This window comes from Sorex araneus, chromosome 10 (genome assembly GCF_027595985.1).
Source record: "Sorex araneus isolate mSorAra2 chromosome 10, mSorAra2.pri, whole genome shotgun sequence".
Taxonomy (NCBI): domain Eukaryota; kingdom Metazoa; phylum Chordata; class Mammalia; order Eulipotyphla; family Soricidae; genus Sorex; species Sorex araneus.
The window spans coordinates 35,308,254-35,326,308 of NC_073311.1; the positions used below are offsets into that span (position 1 = coordinate 35,308,254).

At 44.3% G+C, this 18,055-nt stretch overlaps 1 protein-coding gene across 1 annotated transcript in view; it reads left to right on the forward strand.

Annotated features, from left to right (window-relative positions):
- MRPL42 (mitochondrial ribosomal protein L42) overlaps window positions 1-13,686 on the forward strand; it is a 34,276-nt gene extending 20,590 nt beyond the window's left edge. Inside the window, exon 6 of the mRNA XM_055118428.1 lies at window positions 13,520-13,686. Coding sequence (XP_054974403.1) covers window positions 13,520-13,565 — 46 coding nt within the window. The 3' untranslated portion in view covers window positions 13,566-13,686. The remainder of the gene's footprint in view (window positions 1-13,519) is intronic.
- Window positions 13,687-18,055: the final 4,369 nt, after the last annotated feature.

Sequence of the window (18,055 nt, forward strand, 5' to 3'; positions counted from 1 at the left end):
TCTGTGGCTTCAACCAGCTGGTAGCTGGGATTGTTTGGATCTGTAAATGTAGAACCCTCAGACAGAAAAAGAAATTGTGGATAGCGGCTTCTTGCCATTTAACCTATTTTGTCATCTGTACTCACATTTTATTCGACTTTTAAAAAAATTTTTATTTTTATTTTTATTTTGGGGCCATACCCAACAGTTCTCGGAGTCTACTGTCCACTTGTTGCCTGGGGGCTATGTGGTGCTGGGGTTAGAGCCCGGGCTGCCACATGCCTTGGCCCTTCTATGCCAGTCCCAGCCCCACAGTACAGTCATTCGTACAAGGTAGTTTGACTCTGACTTCATAATTTTTTTTTTTAATTCTTGTTTATTTTCTTCTTTACAAAACCTAACAGGTTGGATTTTAAATAGTTTGTCTTTATTTGAGCAGACTTTGTTTTGATTCATTTAGTCATCCAACTAGCTGGCACGCTGGTGACAAAACATGTTTGTGGAGTGCATGAATTCTGTGCATTCAGCAAGACGCCCTACCGAGTGCCAGATGATCAGAACCACAGTTCATGTTTCCAGTTGTTTCAAGGAGGGTAGATGAAGAAACAGAATGGAGTGATGGAGCCTTGAGTAGGTGCACAGTGGTTACTCAGGGAAAATGGGAAGAAGGGAGGGAAAACAGCATTTCAGATAGAGTCTGCTAGGGAAATTGTGTACTCTGATAATTCATATGGGCTAGAATCCAGAATATAAGGGGGGATACAAAGAAAAGGTTCCAAAGCATTTATGTTGCAATGAGGAGTATAGATTTTCTTTTCTTTCATTTTTTGTTTTCTTTTTGCCTTTTTGGGTCATACCTGGCAATGCTCAGGTATGAAAATACCTTCCTTCCCTCCCTAGCAGACCCCCTAGGCCTGATCACTATTGCCTGGACCTTCAGATTAAAAATAACCAACAAGTTCATCTTCCTCATTCACAAATCTGTTTGCCCATTTGTGTGACTGGCACCAACGTCCACCCGAACACATCTGTCAAGACTGTGCGAGACCTCACATCCTTTCCCTTCCTCTCCCCACGCACACTGTCAGGTTACCCGCTGCTCCTCATTATGCACAGCCCTCTCCTCAGTTTCTCCCTTTTCTGCTCTCCCTGCTGGCCCTTTCATTTAGATTGTGGACGTGTGGACATTTTCACCTGGACTTCTCTGAGTTCCCCAACAGCTCTATGCCATTACAGTCTTTCCGTGTGTTCCTTTATCCCAGATCCACTGGACCTACCTGATGATCTAATGTATTGCATGTATTTCCTAAAATGCAGCTTTGAAAGTAAAATCTACGGGGGCCAGAGCGATAATACAGCGGGGAGTGCATCTGCCTTCCAGGTAGCCAACCCAGGTTTTGGTTCCGAGCCCTTCAAGCACCACCAGGAGTAATTCCTGAGTGCAGAGCTAGAGATACTGCAGGACTCTGCTGCTTCATCTCACTGAAATTCACTGAGTATAAATTACATTTAATTTGCCTTGCATGCGGCCTTGCACGTTTGGCTTGCACACAGCCGGCCCGGGTTCAATTCCTCTATCCCTCTCGGAGAGCCCAGCAAGCTACTGAGTATCCTGCCCGCATGCCAGAGCCTGGCAAACTACCCATGGCATATTCAATATGTCGAAAACAGTAACAAGTCTCACAATGGAGACGTTACTGGTGCCCGCTCGAGCAAATCGATTAGCAATGGGATGACAGTGATGACAGTGATAAATTACATTCATAGCATAGATGTCATGTAGTCAACCGTAGTTTTTCAAATTTCCCCATTCTTTTCTCAGTACCATTGTCCTTTGAAAGCTAGTTATCTGCCAAGAGTTTTAAACTCATTATAATAACTTAGCTCTTTCTGTTTTTGTTTTTGCTTTGGGGGCCACATTCTTCGGTGCCTTGGGGTCATTCCTGGAGATGCTCAGGGGCCCATGCTGTGTAGGGTATCAAGCCTTGAGACTCCCACATGCAGAACACGTGCTCCAGACTAGTGAGCTCCTAACCAGCCCTCTGTACCCATTCAAAACAAAACAAAAAACCCCTCCGTTGAGCCGGAGAGATAGTAACAAAGTTGTTAGGCCTGCTTCCCTGGCGTGCGGCTGCACCCACAACCCTAATTCAAATTCTGGTACCACATGTGGTCTTCTGAACAAAGAGCCAGGAGTGACCCCTGAACATACAGCCGGGATAGAATCAGTGCCGTCATAACCCCCAAGCCCTTCAGGGAAAAAAATATGTGTGGGGATGGGGGGTACTAATCTAAAGTAAATAAGAAACTCAAAATATTCAACAACAAAAACTGCCCCAACAAAAAAAGGAAAGATGGGCTGGGGAGATAGCTTGAAGGGCTATTACACATTCTTTGCATGCAGTAGGCCCCGGCTTAATCCCCAGTACTACATGGTCCCTTTGAGATCAGAGTAACCTCTAAGTACTGCTAGGTGTGACCCCAAAACAAAAGCCAAAAAAAATAATAAAAAAATCAAAAGAACTGAATGGGCACTTTTCCAGAGAAGATATATAGACAGTCAATAGGCACACGAAAAATCATCTCTGGTGTCAGGAGAATACAGGTCAGAGTGATAAAATATTACCACGTACCAATGAGAATGGCCTCGACCAGAAGGGCCAGAAAGAACAAGTGCTGGTGGTGGCTGGGTCTGGGGGTCAGGAACTCTTGTTCTTTGTTGGTGGAAATGTAAACTGGCTCAGTGCTATGGAAAGCTCTGGGATTTCTAAAAAAAATAGAGGGACCAGAGTGATTGTACAGTGGGGCAGACCCTGCCTTGCACACAATAGACCTGGGTTCGATCCCTGACATCCCATATGGTCCTCCATGCACCACCAGGAGTGATTCCTGAATGCAAAGCCAGGAGTAACCCCTGAGCATTGACAGGTATGGCTCCCAAACAAAAAACAAATGAAGTTAAAAGTAGAACTACCATCTCATCCAATATTTCCACTCCTAGATTTCTATGCCAAGAACACAAAACCACTAACTGGAAAATTATGAGCACCTTTGTTCATTGCTGTGCTGTTTAGCCGCCATCTCAAAGAGCCATGTGAGTGCAGAGCAGTAGGACAGCAGGTAGGGCGCTTGCCTTGCAAGTGGCTGGTCCAGGTTATGGTCCCCCCCAGTCCCACCATGAGTAATTTCTGAGCTCAGGGCCAGGAGTAACTCCTGAGCATCCTCAGGTGCCTCCCCGCTGTACCCCCCCACCCCAGAAAAGAAGTTATGTCTGTGTGTGTGCACATACACAATGGATCACTAAGCTATAAGAAAAGGAATCTTGTGTTTTGCTACAACTTAGGTGGAACTAGAAGGTGTCACATAACAAGGTGAATCAGAAGGAGAAAGACAAATACCAGACGAGCTTACTTATATGTGATATCATCATTATCATCATCATCATCATCCCCATCCCGTTGATCGTTGATTTTCTTGGGCGGTCTCAGTAATGTCTCCATTCGTCCTAGCCCTGAGATTTTAGAAGCCGCTCTCTACTCATCCTTCCCAATGATGCTGCATTGGAGGCTCTTTCAGGGTCAGGGTAATGAGACCCAGCTTGTTACTGGCTTTGGCATGTGAATACACCATGGGCTGTCCCATGTGGGCAGGAAACTCTTGTAGTTTGCCAGGTTCTCCCAGAGGGAGAAGTAGGCTATAAGATGAGCTTCAGGGAGCTTGCTTTTAAGTCTCTGGATGTTGGCCATTGATGGGATTACACAGCATGGTGGGGGGGGGGGGGGCAGTTCTGGGTGTAACCGCCTAGCTACACCTGAAAAACGGGGGATCTGGGTGGAAGAGGCCCAGTGCCGATCCAAGCAGGCTTGGAGATCTCGCCCTGGGTCCCACACACCTGGGTTCCTCTAGCGGTCCCTTCATGCGTGAAGGTCGTCCGAACGTGTGGAGAGGGGCCTTGATCATGGCTGTGGCTAGGCTCCGGAGGTCTTCGGCCGCCGGGAGCTCTGCTCAGGGCAGGGAGGGAACTGGAGCCCATCCCCTCTGAGGGGCCATGGGGAAGACAGCCAGGCACACGGGCAAGAGACTCTGCCTCTGCATATGTGGTATGTATATGTGGTATATAAAGAAAAAAGCCAGGCAATCGTGTTGTAGGCAAACGACTTCTTAGATTCTGATAAGAGCAGAGGCTCCAGGGCAGGGAGTGCACGGAAAGGCTTATGTTTCTGGTCCCAGTGGTCTTTACTGCTGGCAGTGGGGACTGAGGGTGCATCTCTCACGGCTGGGACAACACTGAAGACCAGGTAGCTGCTCCTAAAAAGGCGGGGAGGTCTTTTGGGGCAGTGATAGAGGGATAATGGCACTATAGTGATGAGCTGGTGTAGTAACAGTATGCTGCTAAGACCCTACAGATATTTACAGTATTTACAGTCTTTTAAACCTACGCAACCTCAAAAAAATAAATAAATAAAAGCCCCTTTAATTTTTTTAGACAAAAGTGGTCTCTTTGTCTCAATTTCCAAAGATAAAATTCTGATATCTGCATACGTAAGTATCTGTCAGTTTCTGCATCTATTTTATATCCTCTTTCTTGATTTTCTTTGTTTTTTGAAAGTCACTTAATTTATGCTTGCTATGTGGGTTTTCCCCTATCTTTGTAAGTCAGAGTATATGAAAACAAATTAGCACATCACTTCACACTTAGCTTCATGTCTGAGTCATTGCCATATCATAAAATTCCTTTCTATGATTCATAACATCTGTCGTGTTTTTTCTTCCCCCTACTGAGTTGTTTTAGTTCAGACCACACCTTGAAATTCTCTTACGGATGACTTTAGTGCCTGTTTCTGCCTGAATGTTCTGTTGTTGCAATATTTTATCAGATTGTTGTCATCTTTTGGAACCTTTTTTTTATTAATAACCAGATCATTGAACTTAAGTATAATTCTTCAAAGGTATCTAACACAAAGGAGGCAGAACTGAAGGGGAGAAGACTCTTAGAAGTCTTAAATGTTACTTTCTCATTTTATGCCTAATTCCCCATTTAGGTTTAATCTTATTTACTTAATTTTATTACTTCTAATTAGCTTTTTGACTGTTAATATCCTGGTGTGTCTTCTCTAATTAAAAAGTTCACGCAATTTTAATTGTAAGCAGATTTTAATTAGATGGAGTTGATTGTCCAATTATCTATTCTGGGCTGGATAGCACAGTGAGTAGGGCCCTTGTCTTGCACCTGGCCAACCCAGGTTTGATCCTTGGCATTCATGTGGTCCCACCTGTGCACTTCCCGGAGTGATTACTTAGTGCAGAGTTAGGAGTAAACCCTGAGCATCACCAGGTGTGGCCCCAAAAACCAAAGGAAGAAAAAACCTACTCATGTATGTACATAAAGAAAAATGTGGGGCTGGAGCGATAGCCCAGCGGGTAGGGCGTTTGCCTTGCACATGGCCGACCCGGGTTCAATCCCCGGCATCCCATATGGTCCCCTGAGCACTGCCAGGAGTAATTCCTAAGATGCAGAGCCAGGAGTAACAACCCCTGTGCATCGCCGGGTGTGGCCCAAAAAGCAAAAAAAAGAAAAAAGAAAAATGTTACTTATAGGTGTACTTGTGACAGTCTTCATTCAGAGCCTTAAACAAGCCTGTGTGCGATTGATGACCAAGTAGTCATCTGGTATGTATACAATTGTTTGGGTTAATATAAGTCATTTCAAAGTGGTGGTTTCCAGCCCTGAGTCAAGCTCTTCTAGAACACAACTTTGTGCCAAAGAGACCTAGGCTTGAGAGGTAGGTATAGAGGGTCAGGTGCTTGCCTTGATCCCTTTGAGCCCCTCCCTGACTACAGAGTCAGGCGTGATCCTGAGTACCATCAGGATTTATTTTTGATAAATAATAATTTTTATTTATTTGTTAAAATAATAAATAATTTAAAATTTCTTTTTTGACATTTATTTATGTAATATTTAAATACTAAATAAAAATAAATTTTAAAAAACAAGTTAAAAAAAATGGGGCCGGAGTGATAGCACAGCGGGTAGGGCGTTTGCCTTGCACGCGGCCGACCCAGGTTCGATCCTCGGCATCCCATATGATCCCCCAAGCACCGCCAGGAGTAATTCCTGAGTGCAAAGCCAGGAGTAACCCCTGAGCATCGCTGGGTGTGACCCAAAAAGCAAAAAAAAAAAAAAAAAAAAAACAAGTTAAAAAAAAAAAAGGCCAGAGATACAGTACAGAGGGTAGGGCCTTGCCTTGCACACAGCCCACCCAGGTTTGATTCCTGGCACCATATATAGTACCCTGAGCCCCCCCCCCCCCCCGAGTGATCCCTAAGCCAAGAGCCAGGAGTGAGTCCTGAACACCACCGGGTGTAACCCAAATATAAAACAAATAACCAAAAAAAAAAATAGAGACCTGGGCTAGCCCAGATCATCTTATCTCTGGTACTTAACTATTCAGCCTTCTCTCCTCTCTCCTCCCCTCTCTTCTTCTCTTCCTTCTCCTCTCCCCCATCCTGTCCCATCTCATTTCCTTTTCTTTTTTTGTTGGTTTTCCAGGCACACCTGGAAGTGCTCAGGGTTTACTCCTGGCTCTGGGCTCAAGGCTTGCTTGATTACATCAAGTAACATCAAGATTTACTGTTACATCACATAGAAACCCTGTAAGATGTCAAGGATCAAATCCAGATTGGCCTCAGCAAAGCAAGCACCCTTCCCGCTGTACTGTCTCTCTGACCCAATCTACTGTCTTTTAATGAGAGTATAAATAATAATGCCTAATCTGCATTTGTGATGATATATATAGATTATAGTGCCTAATTCTTTTATGACTTTGAGATATTAGATATATGCATATATATCTTGGCATATGGAATATGCTAAATATTAGTATAATAATGATAATTCGATAAGTTTTCCTCTTTTTTTTTTTTTTTGCTTTTTGGGTCACACCTGGCGATGCTCATGGGTTACTCCTGGCTCTGCACTCAGGAATTACTCCTGGTGGTGCTCAGGGGACCATATGGGATGCTGGGAATCGAACCCAGGTCGGCCTCGTGCAAGGCAAACGCCCTACCCGCTGTGCTATAGCTCTAGCCCCTCCTCTTTTTTTTTTTTTTTTGATGAAAGCATTTTATTGGGGGTCTTGAGGGCAGGATGGAAGCTGCCGCAGCAGGCCAGCAGCAGGAGGCTCGTTTTTCCCTGTAACTCCCTCCTTTTAAAGCATCTTTGGTGGACTTGTTTTAGCCGTTTTAATTTAGTTTTATTTTAGGCCCCGTGGTTTACAGTTCTGTTAATGATGAGGTTTCATGCGTACGTCATTCCAGCACCACGTGCATCCCTGCTCCCCTCCACCAGGGTCCTCACTGCTGGCCATCAGGGAAGTTGGGAAATGTAGTCTTTATTCCGTGTAACCTGGTAATGGCAGCTCTAAAAAAACTGGGATCTCTTTTTTTTGTTTATCTTTTTATTATTTTTTTTTTGCTTTTTGGGTCACACCTGGCAATGCACAGGGGTTACTCCTGGCTCTGCGCTCAAGAATTACTCCTGGTGGTGCTTGGGGGACCATATGGGATGCTGGGACTCGAACCCGGGTTGGCCGCCTGCAAGGCAAACGCCCTACCCGCTGTGCTATCACTCCAGTCCCTCTTTTGACTTTTAATCCATACCCAGAGGTGCTCAGGGCTTTTCTCCTGGCTTTGCACTCTGGAATCGCCCATGGCAGTGCTCAGGGCTTGCTCCTGGTTCTCTACTCAGGGCTCAGGGGACCATAGAGCGTGTTGGGCATCAAACCCGGGTTGGCCATGTGCAAGGCAATCCACTGTACTGTAGCCCCACCCCCGGTATGACTCCTTTCTTAAATGTTAGAATCCACCTATGAGGACATTTTGGACTGGAGTTCTGGAATTTTCTTTGTGGCAGGTTTTTGGTTTGCCTTTTCTCTTTGGGCCCTGCCCTATTATACTCAGGGCTTACTCCTGGCCCTCAGAGAGCTCGGCAGGGTGGGATGCACGTGGTGCTGGGGATGGAACCTGGGTCGGCCACATGCAAGGCAGGCGCTCTGCTGTACTCTCTCTCCAGCCCTTGTTGTTAGCTTATTTTCTTCATGACATTTTGTTTGTTTCAAGTCACTGTCCATAGCTACTACCCTATTAACACGACTGCATGTGATGTAATTTATTCTTAGTTTTTAACAGTAGGTTGATTCTTGTTAACTTTTTAATCACATGCTTTGCTCTAGATTATTTTCTCTTCTCCAGGAATACACCTTCTGTTTGTAATTTCCCACAAAACTTCTAACCCTTAACTCAGTGGATGAGTACTCAGTTACTCTCTCATGGAACATCGTCTCACCTAATTATCCGCAGAGCTTCTTGTGGTCCCTCAGTTCTTTGAAAAGGAGCCTTATTTCTGGTAGTCATTGGGAAGGTCCACTGGCATATTTGCCAGCTAATTCCTGGAAAATTTATTCCCGGAATTCAGTTAGGAAGCTCTATGGGTTTATTCAGTTTGTTTTGCGGGTGGCAGGAGCCTCCCAAGTGGCGCGCTGGGGCCTGGGGTCCCCTTTGGGTGACAGCCAGTCTGGCTGGGGGTTCTACTGACCTGCCATGCCAGCGAACCCCAGGACCACCTTCATGTTTTTCAGGAGCCTCCAGGCCCACACCTGGGGATAGGAGGCTGGTGCCAGGGTTCGAGCGCAAGTATGTGCCCTAACTGGGTGCCATCTCCTTGCCCCCTTTATTCATTTATTTAGTAGGTTTGTGTTGGGTTAAGATGTTCTGTATTATCAGATTCTTAATCAAGGTCACCTGAGCTTTATGATTGTACCCCACCTCTCCAGCCCTGAACCTCCCTGCCTCCCAGTTATTAGCCGCACCCCAGCTTAAGTAATATGACTGTGCGGAAATCAGGTATTGGCTAGTAAACATAGGCTATTCAATGATTGCCAGTCCGGAAATACAGTTGAAGTTGTTCCTGCTCGGGGCTGGGTGCAGTGGTGGAGCATATGCCTTGTTTTTACAGGGGGCACTGGGATTGGTCCCTCAGCACCACAAACACAGTCAAGTCTTAAATTAACCATAAAAATTGTAGCTGCTAAATTTGTGATTGGGATTTTGCCTTTTTCTGCTCCCGATGTTCCTATTTAGGGATGCAGTTCAGAGTGCCAGATTTGGGCTTCACGCTGGGAGTGGGCGCTAGAACTATCTGATTTCCTTTTTTGTTGTTGTGTATGGGTGGGAGATGGAGGAATTGGCGCCACTCCCAGTGGTCTTCAGGAGCTACTCCTGGCTCTGCGCTCAGGAGTGACCCCTGGTGTGCCTGGGGGACCATAAGTGGTGCTAGGATTAGCCACATACAAGGCAAGCACCTTACTTTCTGTACTGTGTCTCCAAGCCAGATGATTTGATTTCTTCCTGTGGGAGAGGAGTAATAGGGAACCCACAAGGTGTTTTAGTTAACACCCCCCTGCCATTGCCCAAATGGTTATTTTATATTCAGTTATGCAAAGGCTGATTTTAAAAAACATCATATATAATTGTGATGTTTCTACTGCTTCCTGTTTGATGATACAAATTCAAGCAAGCGAGCTATTGCATTATATTTACTTGAAGTCATGCGGCTTCAACCCTGTTCTCTAAAAGCTTCCTCTTAAGCAAATCCATTGGCTTCATATTCCCTACAGCTATTTGCATTTGTTTCCCTGCCTCCCCCCACACACACGCACACACACGTGCGCGCGCTCACACCACACACACACACACACACACTCTGAAAATAGTTCTTGAGGAAGAGGGAAGGATTCTGGTTGCACTGAGACCTGTGTTGTCCTTTCTTGTTGGGAGATGGCCTTGCCAGTGCTGTGGTTGCTTGGATCTGTGTATAAGCTCTTCTTCCTTTCTTCAGTCTTCCTCATTGTCCTAAAAAAAAAAAAAAATAGAAGCCAAAGGAGAGCCCAGCAAGCTACCGAGAGTATCTTGCCTGCACAGCAGAACCTGGCAAGCTACTCGTGGTGTATTCGATATGCCAAAAACGGTAACTGCAAGTCTTACAATGGAGACATTACTGATGCCCGCTCAAGAAAATCGATGAACAACGGGAACAACGGGACGACAGTTCTACAGTGCAGTGACAATGCTACAGAGGCCAAAGAGATAGCACTGGGCCTTAGGGACTTGTCTTGCATATGTCTTACCTCGGTTCAGTCACTAGCACCACATGTGGTCCCCTGAACCCCACTAAAAGTGAATCCTGAGCACCAGAAGTAAGTGCTGAGTACTATAGGTGTAGCCCAAACACCTCCCTCCAAAAAAAAAAAAAAAAAGGAGGGAGGGATGGATGAAAGGAATATTCTTTTGATAAGGGTGTGGGGCTCGCACCCAGCAGTACTCAGGGCTTACTCCTGACTTTGAGCTCAGGGATCACTCCCAGTAGAGCTTGGGGGACCATGTGGAATACCAGGGATAGAACTGGGGTTGTCTGTGTGCAAGACAAATGCCCTGCCCACTCTGCTATTACTCTGGCCCCAAGTGGAGCATTCTTTCCACTATAATTCTTTCTAGAACACATCATTTATTTTATTATTTTTTTTATGTAGGAGTACTGCTATTTATTGAGCTATTGATTAAGCTGATTGAATTGGGCATGAACTCCTTATTACTTTTGTTTCTTAATTTTTTAAAATTTAATTGTGGGTGGGGGTTGAGGGGTTGGGAGGTATACTGGGGTTTTTGGTGGTGAATTATGTGCACTGGTGAAGGGACAGGTGTTCGAGCATTGTATAACTGAGACATAGCCTGAAAGCTTTGTAACTTTCCACATGGTGATTCAATAAAATAAATAAATTTTTAAAAATTTAATTGAATATCCATGTGATAGACCATTACAGAGCTGTTCATAATTGGGTTTCAGTAATGCAGTGATCCAGCACCCATCCCTCCACCATTGTACATCTCTCAGCACCAGTGTCCCCTGTTTCCTTCCTACCATCCCTAACACCCCACTCCACACCTCCAGTCTCCCGCTATTTGAGGCACTTTCCTTCTTGCTATTTCCTTTCTCTCCTGTTCCTTTTGTGCATTATGCTTTGCGGTGCCAAAAGGTCATGGTGTTTGTAGAACAAATCATTTTAGCAAGAATAGAGTTCCTGATGATGGATTGTGTTTGAGTTTTGTTGTTATTCTAATTAATTCAGCCATCAATAATCTGATTTAAATTGTTATTTTTTAATGTATCTAGAGTTGATATGCCTTGGTGTCTATCTATAGCTGCTGATTCCTTTTCATCTTTCTGTCTAAGTGCATGTGGATCACTTCTTAGATTTCTTATTTTTTTTTGCTTCTTGTCTGTTTTTGTTGTGATTTTGGACCACACCCAGTAGCGTCCAGGGCTCACTCCTGGCAGGGAGCAGGGGACCATAGGTGGTGCCAGAGATCGAAGCCGGGTCAGCCACATGCAAGGCAAACACCCTACCCACTGTACTATCTCTCTGGCCCCCTTAGATTTCCTGCCTTTTCTGTTCCATGCACGAAGACAGTGATTTCATCTAGTTGCGGCTTTAAGTACTGTGTGATTTATTGAGTAGAAATCATATCCAGTCTGTGAAAAACCTTTTCGGGGTGAAAAGTAGTCACTGTGCTAAAGTCCTTTTTTCAGTTTGGTTGTTGTACTTTTAACTACAGTTTTGTAGTGGCTTTTATAACTACTTATACCTCACATAAAAGAAGGGAAAATAAAGAACTTGACCTGGGCAGGAATGAGAAAAAGCCCACCCATTCCTGGAAGAGATGTTTGAGTTTTGTATTTTGGTTGGTTGTTCCTGTTCTGGGGCCACACCTGGCAGTGCTGGGCTTACTCTTGCCTCTGGGTTTAGAGGTCACTCCTGGAGAGGCCACGGGGACAATATTGGCGCTGGGGATCAAACTGGGGTTGGCCTGGTGCAGAGCAAGTGCCTTCACTCCCGTTTTGCCTCTTCATCCTGATTCTCTGAGTTTTGTTTCCCTCTTCTTCGATTGTGTATCTGAAAGGCAGTCCTAAAAAAGATAGCACTGTTGTAGATTTTCTCTAGCGGGCACCAGTAACATCCCCATTGTGAGACTTGTTGTTACTATTTTTGGCATATCTAGTATGCCACAGGTAGCTTGCCAGGCTCTGCCGTGTGGGCGGGATACTCTCAGTAGCTTTCTGGGCTCTCCGAGAGGGATGGAGGAATCGAACCAGGGTTGGCCACGTGCAAGGCAAATGCCCTACCCACTGTGCTATCGCTCCAGCTCGTCAGACCCCTAAAAAAAAAATAATTTAAAAAAAATGATAAAGTCAGTCCTGCTCAAGTTTCTTTCAGAAAGCCATCCTACAGGTGTTAGGTATTGTCGAATAGTGCAACAAAGTGCTTCATGTAATTAAACCACATTTACTGAGCGATGATCACATAGCACCTGCCTAGGCATGGAAAATGCTGAGGGTGTAGAAATTACTCTTTGGCCATGGCTTTTCTTTTTTAAATTTTTTTCTTTTTTTTTGCTTTTTGGGTCACACCTGGCGATGCACAGGGATTACTCCTGGCTGTACACTCAGGAATTAGTCAATGGTGTTGCTCAGGGGACCATATGGGATGCTGGGAATTGAACCTGGGTCGGCCGAGTGTAAGGCAAATGCCCTACCCGGTGTACTATAGCTCCAGCCCCATCTTTTTAAAATATTTTTTAATGTTTTCAGTTTAATTTTTATATCTCAGGACACAAATTACCAACATTATTATTACACGTTCTACATAAAGCATTATTATCTGAGAATGCATTGGGAAATAAATCTTTACTTTCTTGGGGCTGGAGAGATAGCACAGCAGGTAGGGCGTTTGCCTTGCACGAGGCCGACCCGGGTTCAAATCCCAGCATCCCATATGGTCCCCTGAGCACGGCCAGGAGTAATTCCTGAGTGCAGAGCCAGGAGTAACCCCTGTGCATCGCCAGGTGTGACCCAAAAAAGCAAAAAAGAAAAAAAAAATCTTTACTTTCTTTATGTTTGATTTTGGGCCAGACCAGGTGTTGCTCAGAGCTTACTCCCAGCTCTGTGCTCAGGAGTCACTCCTGGTGCTGGCAGGGGAGTTATAGAGTATCAGAGACTGAACTGGGCATGGCTGCATACGAGGCAAGCACTTATGCCCTGTACTTGCTCTCCAGCCCAATCTTCATTTTTCAAACAAAATCTTAAAGAAAAATTGGTTTAAAAAATGGATTGTTGGGGCTGGAGTGATAGCACAGCGGGTAGGGCGTTTGCCTTGCACGCGGCCGACCCGGGTTCAATTCCCAGTATCCCATATGGTCCCCTGAGCACCGCCAGGAGTAGTTCCTGAGTGCATGAGGCAGGAATGACCCCTGTGCATCACTGGGTGTGACCCAAAAAGCAAAAAAAAAAAAAAAAAAAAAGGATTGTTGCTATAAGTGGATTGTTATGACATGCTTTTCACGTTGTACAACAAGTGTAAATTTTGTGTGGTAAAGTATTTCCTAAATTAAAAAAAAAAACTCATCTAGATGTTTTCTTCCTTTCAAGGTATCATAGACGTCGAAAGAAACTGGATCCTCCAAAAGACAGATGAATTTGAGGAATCAAAGAGAAATGTCATTCTCTGTCTCGTTTGCCATTTGAGAAAATGTAATCTGGTATATTCACTATTCTGTTATATAGTAAAAATGTAATAAAGTGTCTTCTTATAAGAATGTGTATTTCTTTACAGAAAGTAATTCTGATTTGACATTCTTATTTAGAGAAAGCTTTGTCATCTTATTTTCCATTCAGGGGCGGTATTACAGTTTTATTTTTGTGAGTCAAATATGATTGTTTTAACATTATCCAAATATTTCTAGTAGTAATTTAATAACCATGGATACACTTGATAATGTTGCTTTTTTATTTGAAGATTCTTTTTTTAAAAAGTTTTTAATTGGATCACTGTGAGATACAGTTTCAAAGTTGTTCGTGATTGAGTTTCAGTCATACATACAGTGTCCCAGCACCTGACCGTTCACCAGTGTACATTTCCTGCCAGTAATATCTCCAGTTTCCACCCCCCTTCACCACCAACCCCGGATCTTGTCTCTATGGCAGACACTTTTCTTCTTCTCTCTGTCTGTCTCTTTCTCCTCTCTCTCTCTCTTTCTCTGCCTCAGAGATTCTTTAGCTGCCTTTTTGAAAGAAACTCATGCAGTTTATCCCCCAAATTAGATTCTTAGCTTCTGTAATATTTCTTTTTTTGGTTTCTAGGAAATTGTTACATTTTAATATAACAATCATTACATCTAATCAATTTTTACTATCAAGTCATCTACATACGTTATCATTAAAATTTGATAGCGATCCTTTGGGAAGATCATACTCCCATTTTGCAGATGAGGCTAAGTGACTTGATTCTTCTGTGCCCTACTAAGTGGTGGAGCAAGATCCAAACTGTCAGGCTCAAAAGCATGTCCATCGCAGGTACATAAGAGTTATTTCCTTTCGTCAACAATAGATGACCCCAAAGAGGAAATCGCATATTAGCACATAATTTGTTCTGCAGTTCCCCTTGTCTGAGACATTTTGCTGGCTTTGGAGCACATGCAACTCTGATTGAAGCATCACCGCTAAGCTAGTGCTATGAGTATGCTAATAGATTATTCTGCTGTTGATTGGCTTATGTGTGATGTAGATTGCTGCTATTTAGCATAAGGTTTCTATATCAAAGGTAGGTGAAATTTAAGAAGGTGGAAAGGTGCTTTGTTTAGATTTGTGAAATTTTGCCTTGCACATGGCCAACCTGGGTTCGATTCCTCTGCTACCGAGAGTATCTAGCCCACATGGCAGAGCCTGGCAAGTTACCTGTGCGTATTCGATATGCCAAAAACAGTAACAAGAAGTCTCACAATGGAAACGTTACTGGTGCCCACTCGAGCAAATTGATGAGCAACAGGATGACAGTGGCAGTTTGTGATATAAAATCAGACAATAACTATGTATATAGCTACTATTTTTGTTTTGATTCTCTTGACCTCCCTAGGGGTGTCCAGGGTGGCCAGGTGATCTCAGTGAGTCTCCGAGAATTGTTAATGGTTTTGGGGTTTGTGGCTGCAGTGCTGCTGGGGAATCACCAGGGCCATTCGTACAGGGCTTGGGGTCTCTCAGGACACACGCTGTCATGCATGGGTGACCATGTGGTGTTGGGGATCAAATCCAGGTCGGGTGCATGCAGGCTTTTATCCAACCCCTGTATTATCTCCCCTCACCGTGAGATTTGTTCTTGTTTTTCTTTGGGGGCAAGAGAGTCTCTTGCCCGCACGCCTGGCTGTCTTCCCCAGGGCCCCTAGGAGGGGATGGGCTCCAACTTCCCTCCCCGCCCCGAGCAGAGCTCCTGGCGGCCGAAGACCACCAGAACCTAGCCACAGCCATGCTCAAGGCCCCTCTCCACACATTCGGAAAAGCCTCGTGCATGAAGGTACCGACAGAGGAACCCAGGTGTGTGTAATCTCATCAACGGCCAACATCCAGAGACTTAAAAGCAAGCTCCCAGAAGATATAACCTACTTCTCCCTCTGGGAGAAACTAGCAAGCTACTGAGAGTTTCCTGCCTACATGGGACAGGAAAGTGTCCCATGGTGTAGTATGCCAAAGCCAGTAACAAGCTGGGTCTCATTCTTCTGACCCTGAAAGAGCCTCCAATGCGGCATCGTTGGGAAGGCTGAGTAGAGAGAGGCTTCTAAAATCTCAGGGATAGGACGAAAGAAGTTACTGAGACCGCTCGAGAAATTCGACGCTCAACGGGATTTCGTGATTCATGATTTCTTTGGGGGCCACACCCAGAAGTACTCAAAAATTACTCCTGGTGGGGCTTGGGGGACCATATGAGTGTTGGGGATTGAACCTAGGTCAACCTCATACAAGGCTACCAGCTGTACTATCGCTCCGGCTCCTTGCCCCAGTAATATTTTAAAAATCGATGTGAAAATGCTTTTACATTGAAAATCTTACTTAATTCAGATCTTGCAACAGAAACACTCCAGTTGAAGGTTCATATGTTTAGTAACAAGTCGGAATAGTGAGCAGGGGAAGGAAAAAAAAAGTTCACCCCCGGTTACCAAAAGGAAATACTTTAAGTGGTTTACTTTGTCATTAATGTATTACTAATTTTTGAAAGTTCAAAGTAAAAGTAAGAAGTATTTACCAGCCACGTCGATGACATCTTTGGAAAAAATCTTGACTTTTATTTTCAGGCTCACAAAGCTCATCGCCACTGTCATTTTCTCTATGTTGTTTCCACTTCAGAATAGTAACCTGCTACCTGCCAACACTAAAGTTCTATATAAGGTTCACTTGAAATCTTTAGTGTCACCACGAGAGGGCACTCTCACATAGGGTTCAACTCAAACATTTCTCGCCCCCAAGTACTGACTTTGTTTTTGTGATTTGTTGGGTTGTCTGTTTATTGGAAGCCGTACCTGTTTCTGCTCAGAACTTTTCCTGGCTATGTGCTCAGGGATCACTCCTGGTGGAGTTTAGAGAACCAAATGGGATGCTGATCATTGAACCCAGGTCAGCTGCATGCAAAACGAACACCTTACCTTGTATTTTCTCTGACCCCATTTTAGCCAGTAAATTTAAATTAGGTTGTCTATTTTCTTTTCTTTTCTTTTTTTTTTCTTTTTGGGTCACACCCGGTGATGCACAGGGGTTACTCCTGGCTTTGCACTGAGGAATTACTCCTGGCGGTGCTCAGGGGACCATATGGGATGCTGGGATTCGAACCCGGGTTGGCTGCGTGCAAGGCAAACGCCCTACCCACTATGCTATTGCTCCAGCCCCAGGTTGTCTATTTTCTGATTGTTAAGTTTTAAGAGTTCTTTGGATGTCTTGGATATCAATATTTCTTTTGCAAATGTTTTCTCCCTGTCTGTGGCTCGTCTTAGTCCTGTCATTTCATAGAGCAGGACGTGTTCATTTTAATGGAAAACAGCTTACCACATTGTCCCATGATTTACTTTCAGTGCGGGCAATGAGAGGCGCTCTTGAGTTTCTCATTATCCAGCAAACCAGGCCTGATTTGTTCACTTGGAGTTAGGGCGGCAAGTGGTCAAGACTGGAAGCAGCAAAGTTTCTTGTGCCGTAGTCTCAGAACTGGCACATTATCACTTCCATGAAGCCACTGAGGTTAGGGGTGAAGAGTCAACTCTGGTATTGCAGAAGAAGCAGATACACTATTACTTTGCCACATTAAGGCATCACAAAGCTTAAGCAAAGGGCTGGAGCGATAATACAGCGGACAGGATGCTTTCTTGCACACAGCCAACCTAGGTTCATTCCTCAGCACCACATATGATCCTCAAGCCCCACCAGGAGTGATCTCCAAGTGCAGAGCCAGGAGTAAGCCCTGGGCACTGCCAGCTATGGCCCCAAAGTAAAACAAAATCGATTGGGTTTGGGGTTTTTATTGTCATGTCTCTATCAATAAACTCGATATGGTTGACTCTCAGAAATTGGTTAGTCCAAAGGAAATGCAAAACTTTTATTTATAAACTTGTTTCACTTAAATGGTCCCTTGGTATGCACAGTAATGGATAATCTCATCAATGTAATTTTAACTTTTTTCCCCATACATATTAATCAGTTACGGATGGGTTTGGGGTAAGGGAGAGCTAAACATTGAGTCAGGCAGATAGTACAGGGGTTAAGGTGCTATAACTTGGTTGTGCTCAGAACTTCTTGCACATGGTTGATGCCTTGTTCTGTTTCATTGCTGACCAGCGTAACCATAACTAGGAAAATGAACAGTTACCCCACCAACGAGTGCCATTTTGGGATTCCTGTAGGATTACAGCTGGATGCATAGCTGCAATGACAAGCAATCTTTCTGGGAGTAGTTACCCAGCTTAACTGCACAGAATGGAAGCCAACATAATCTTTCTTTGAGAAAGTCTTGGTATGATAAGCTTACCAATGGAACTAAAGCTTGGTGATCTAGTGAAGATTTTAAATAATGTAAAGATGAATGCAGTGACCTGGAGGTTGTTCTTTTTATTTGTGGTCTTACGAGAGATAGCCATTAACTATTGAGATTGC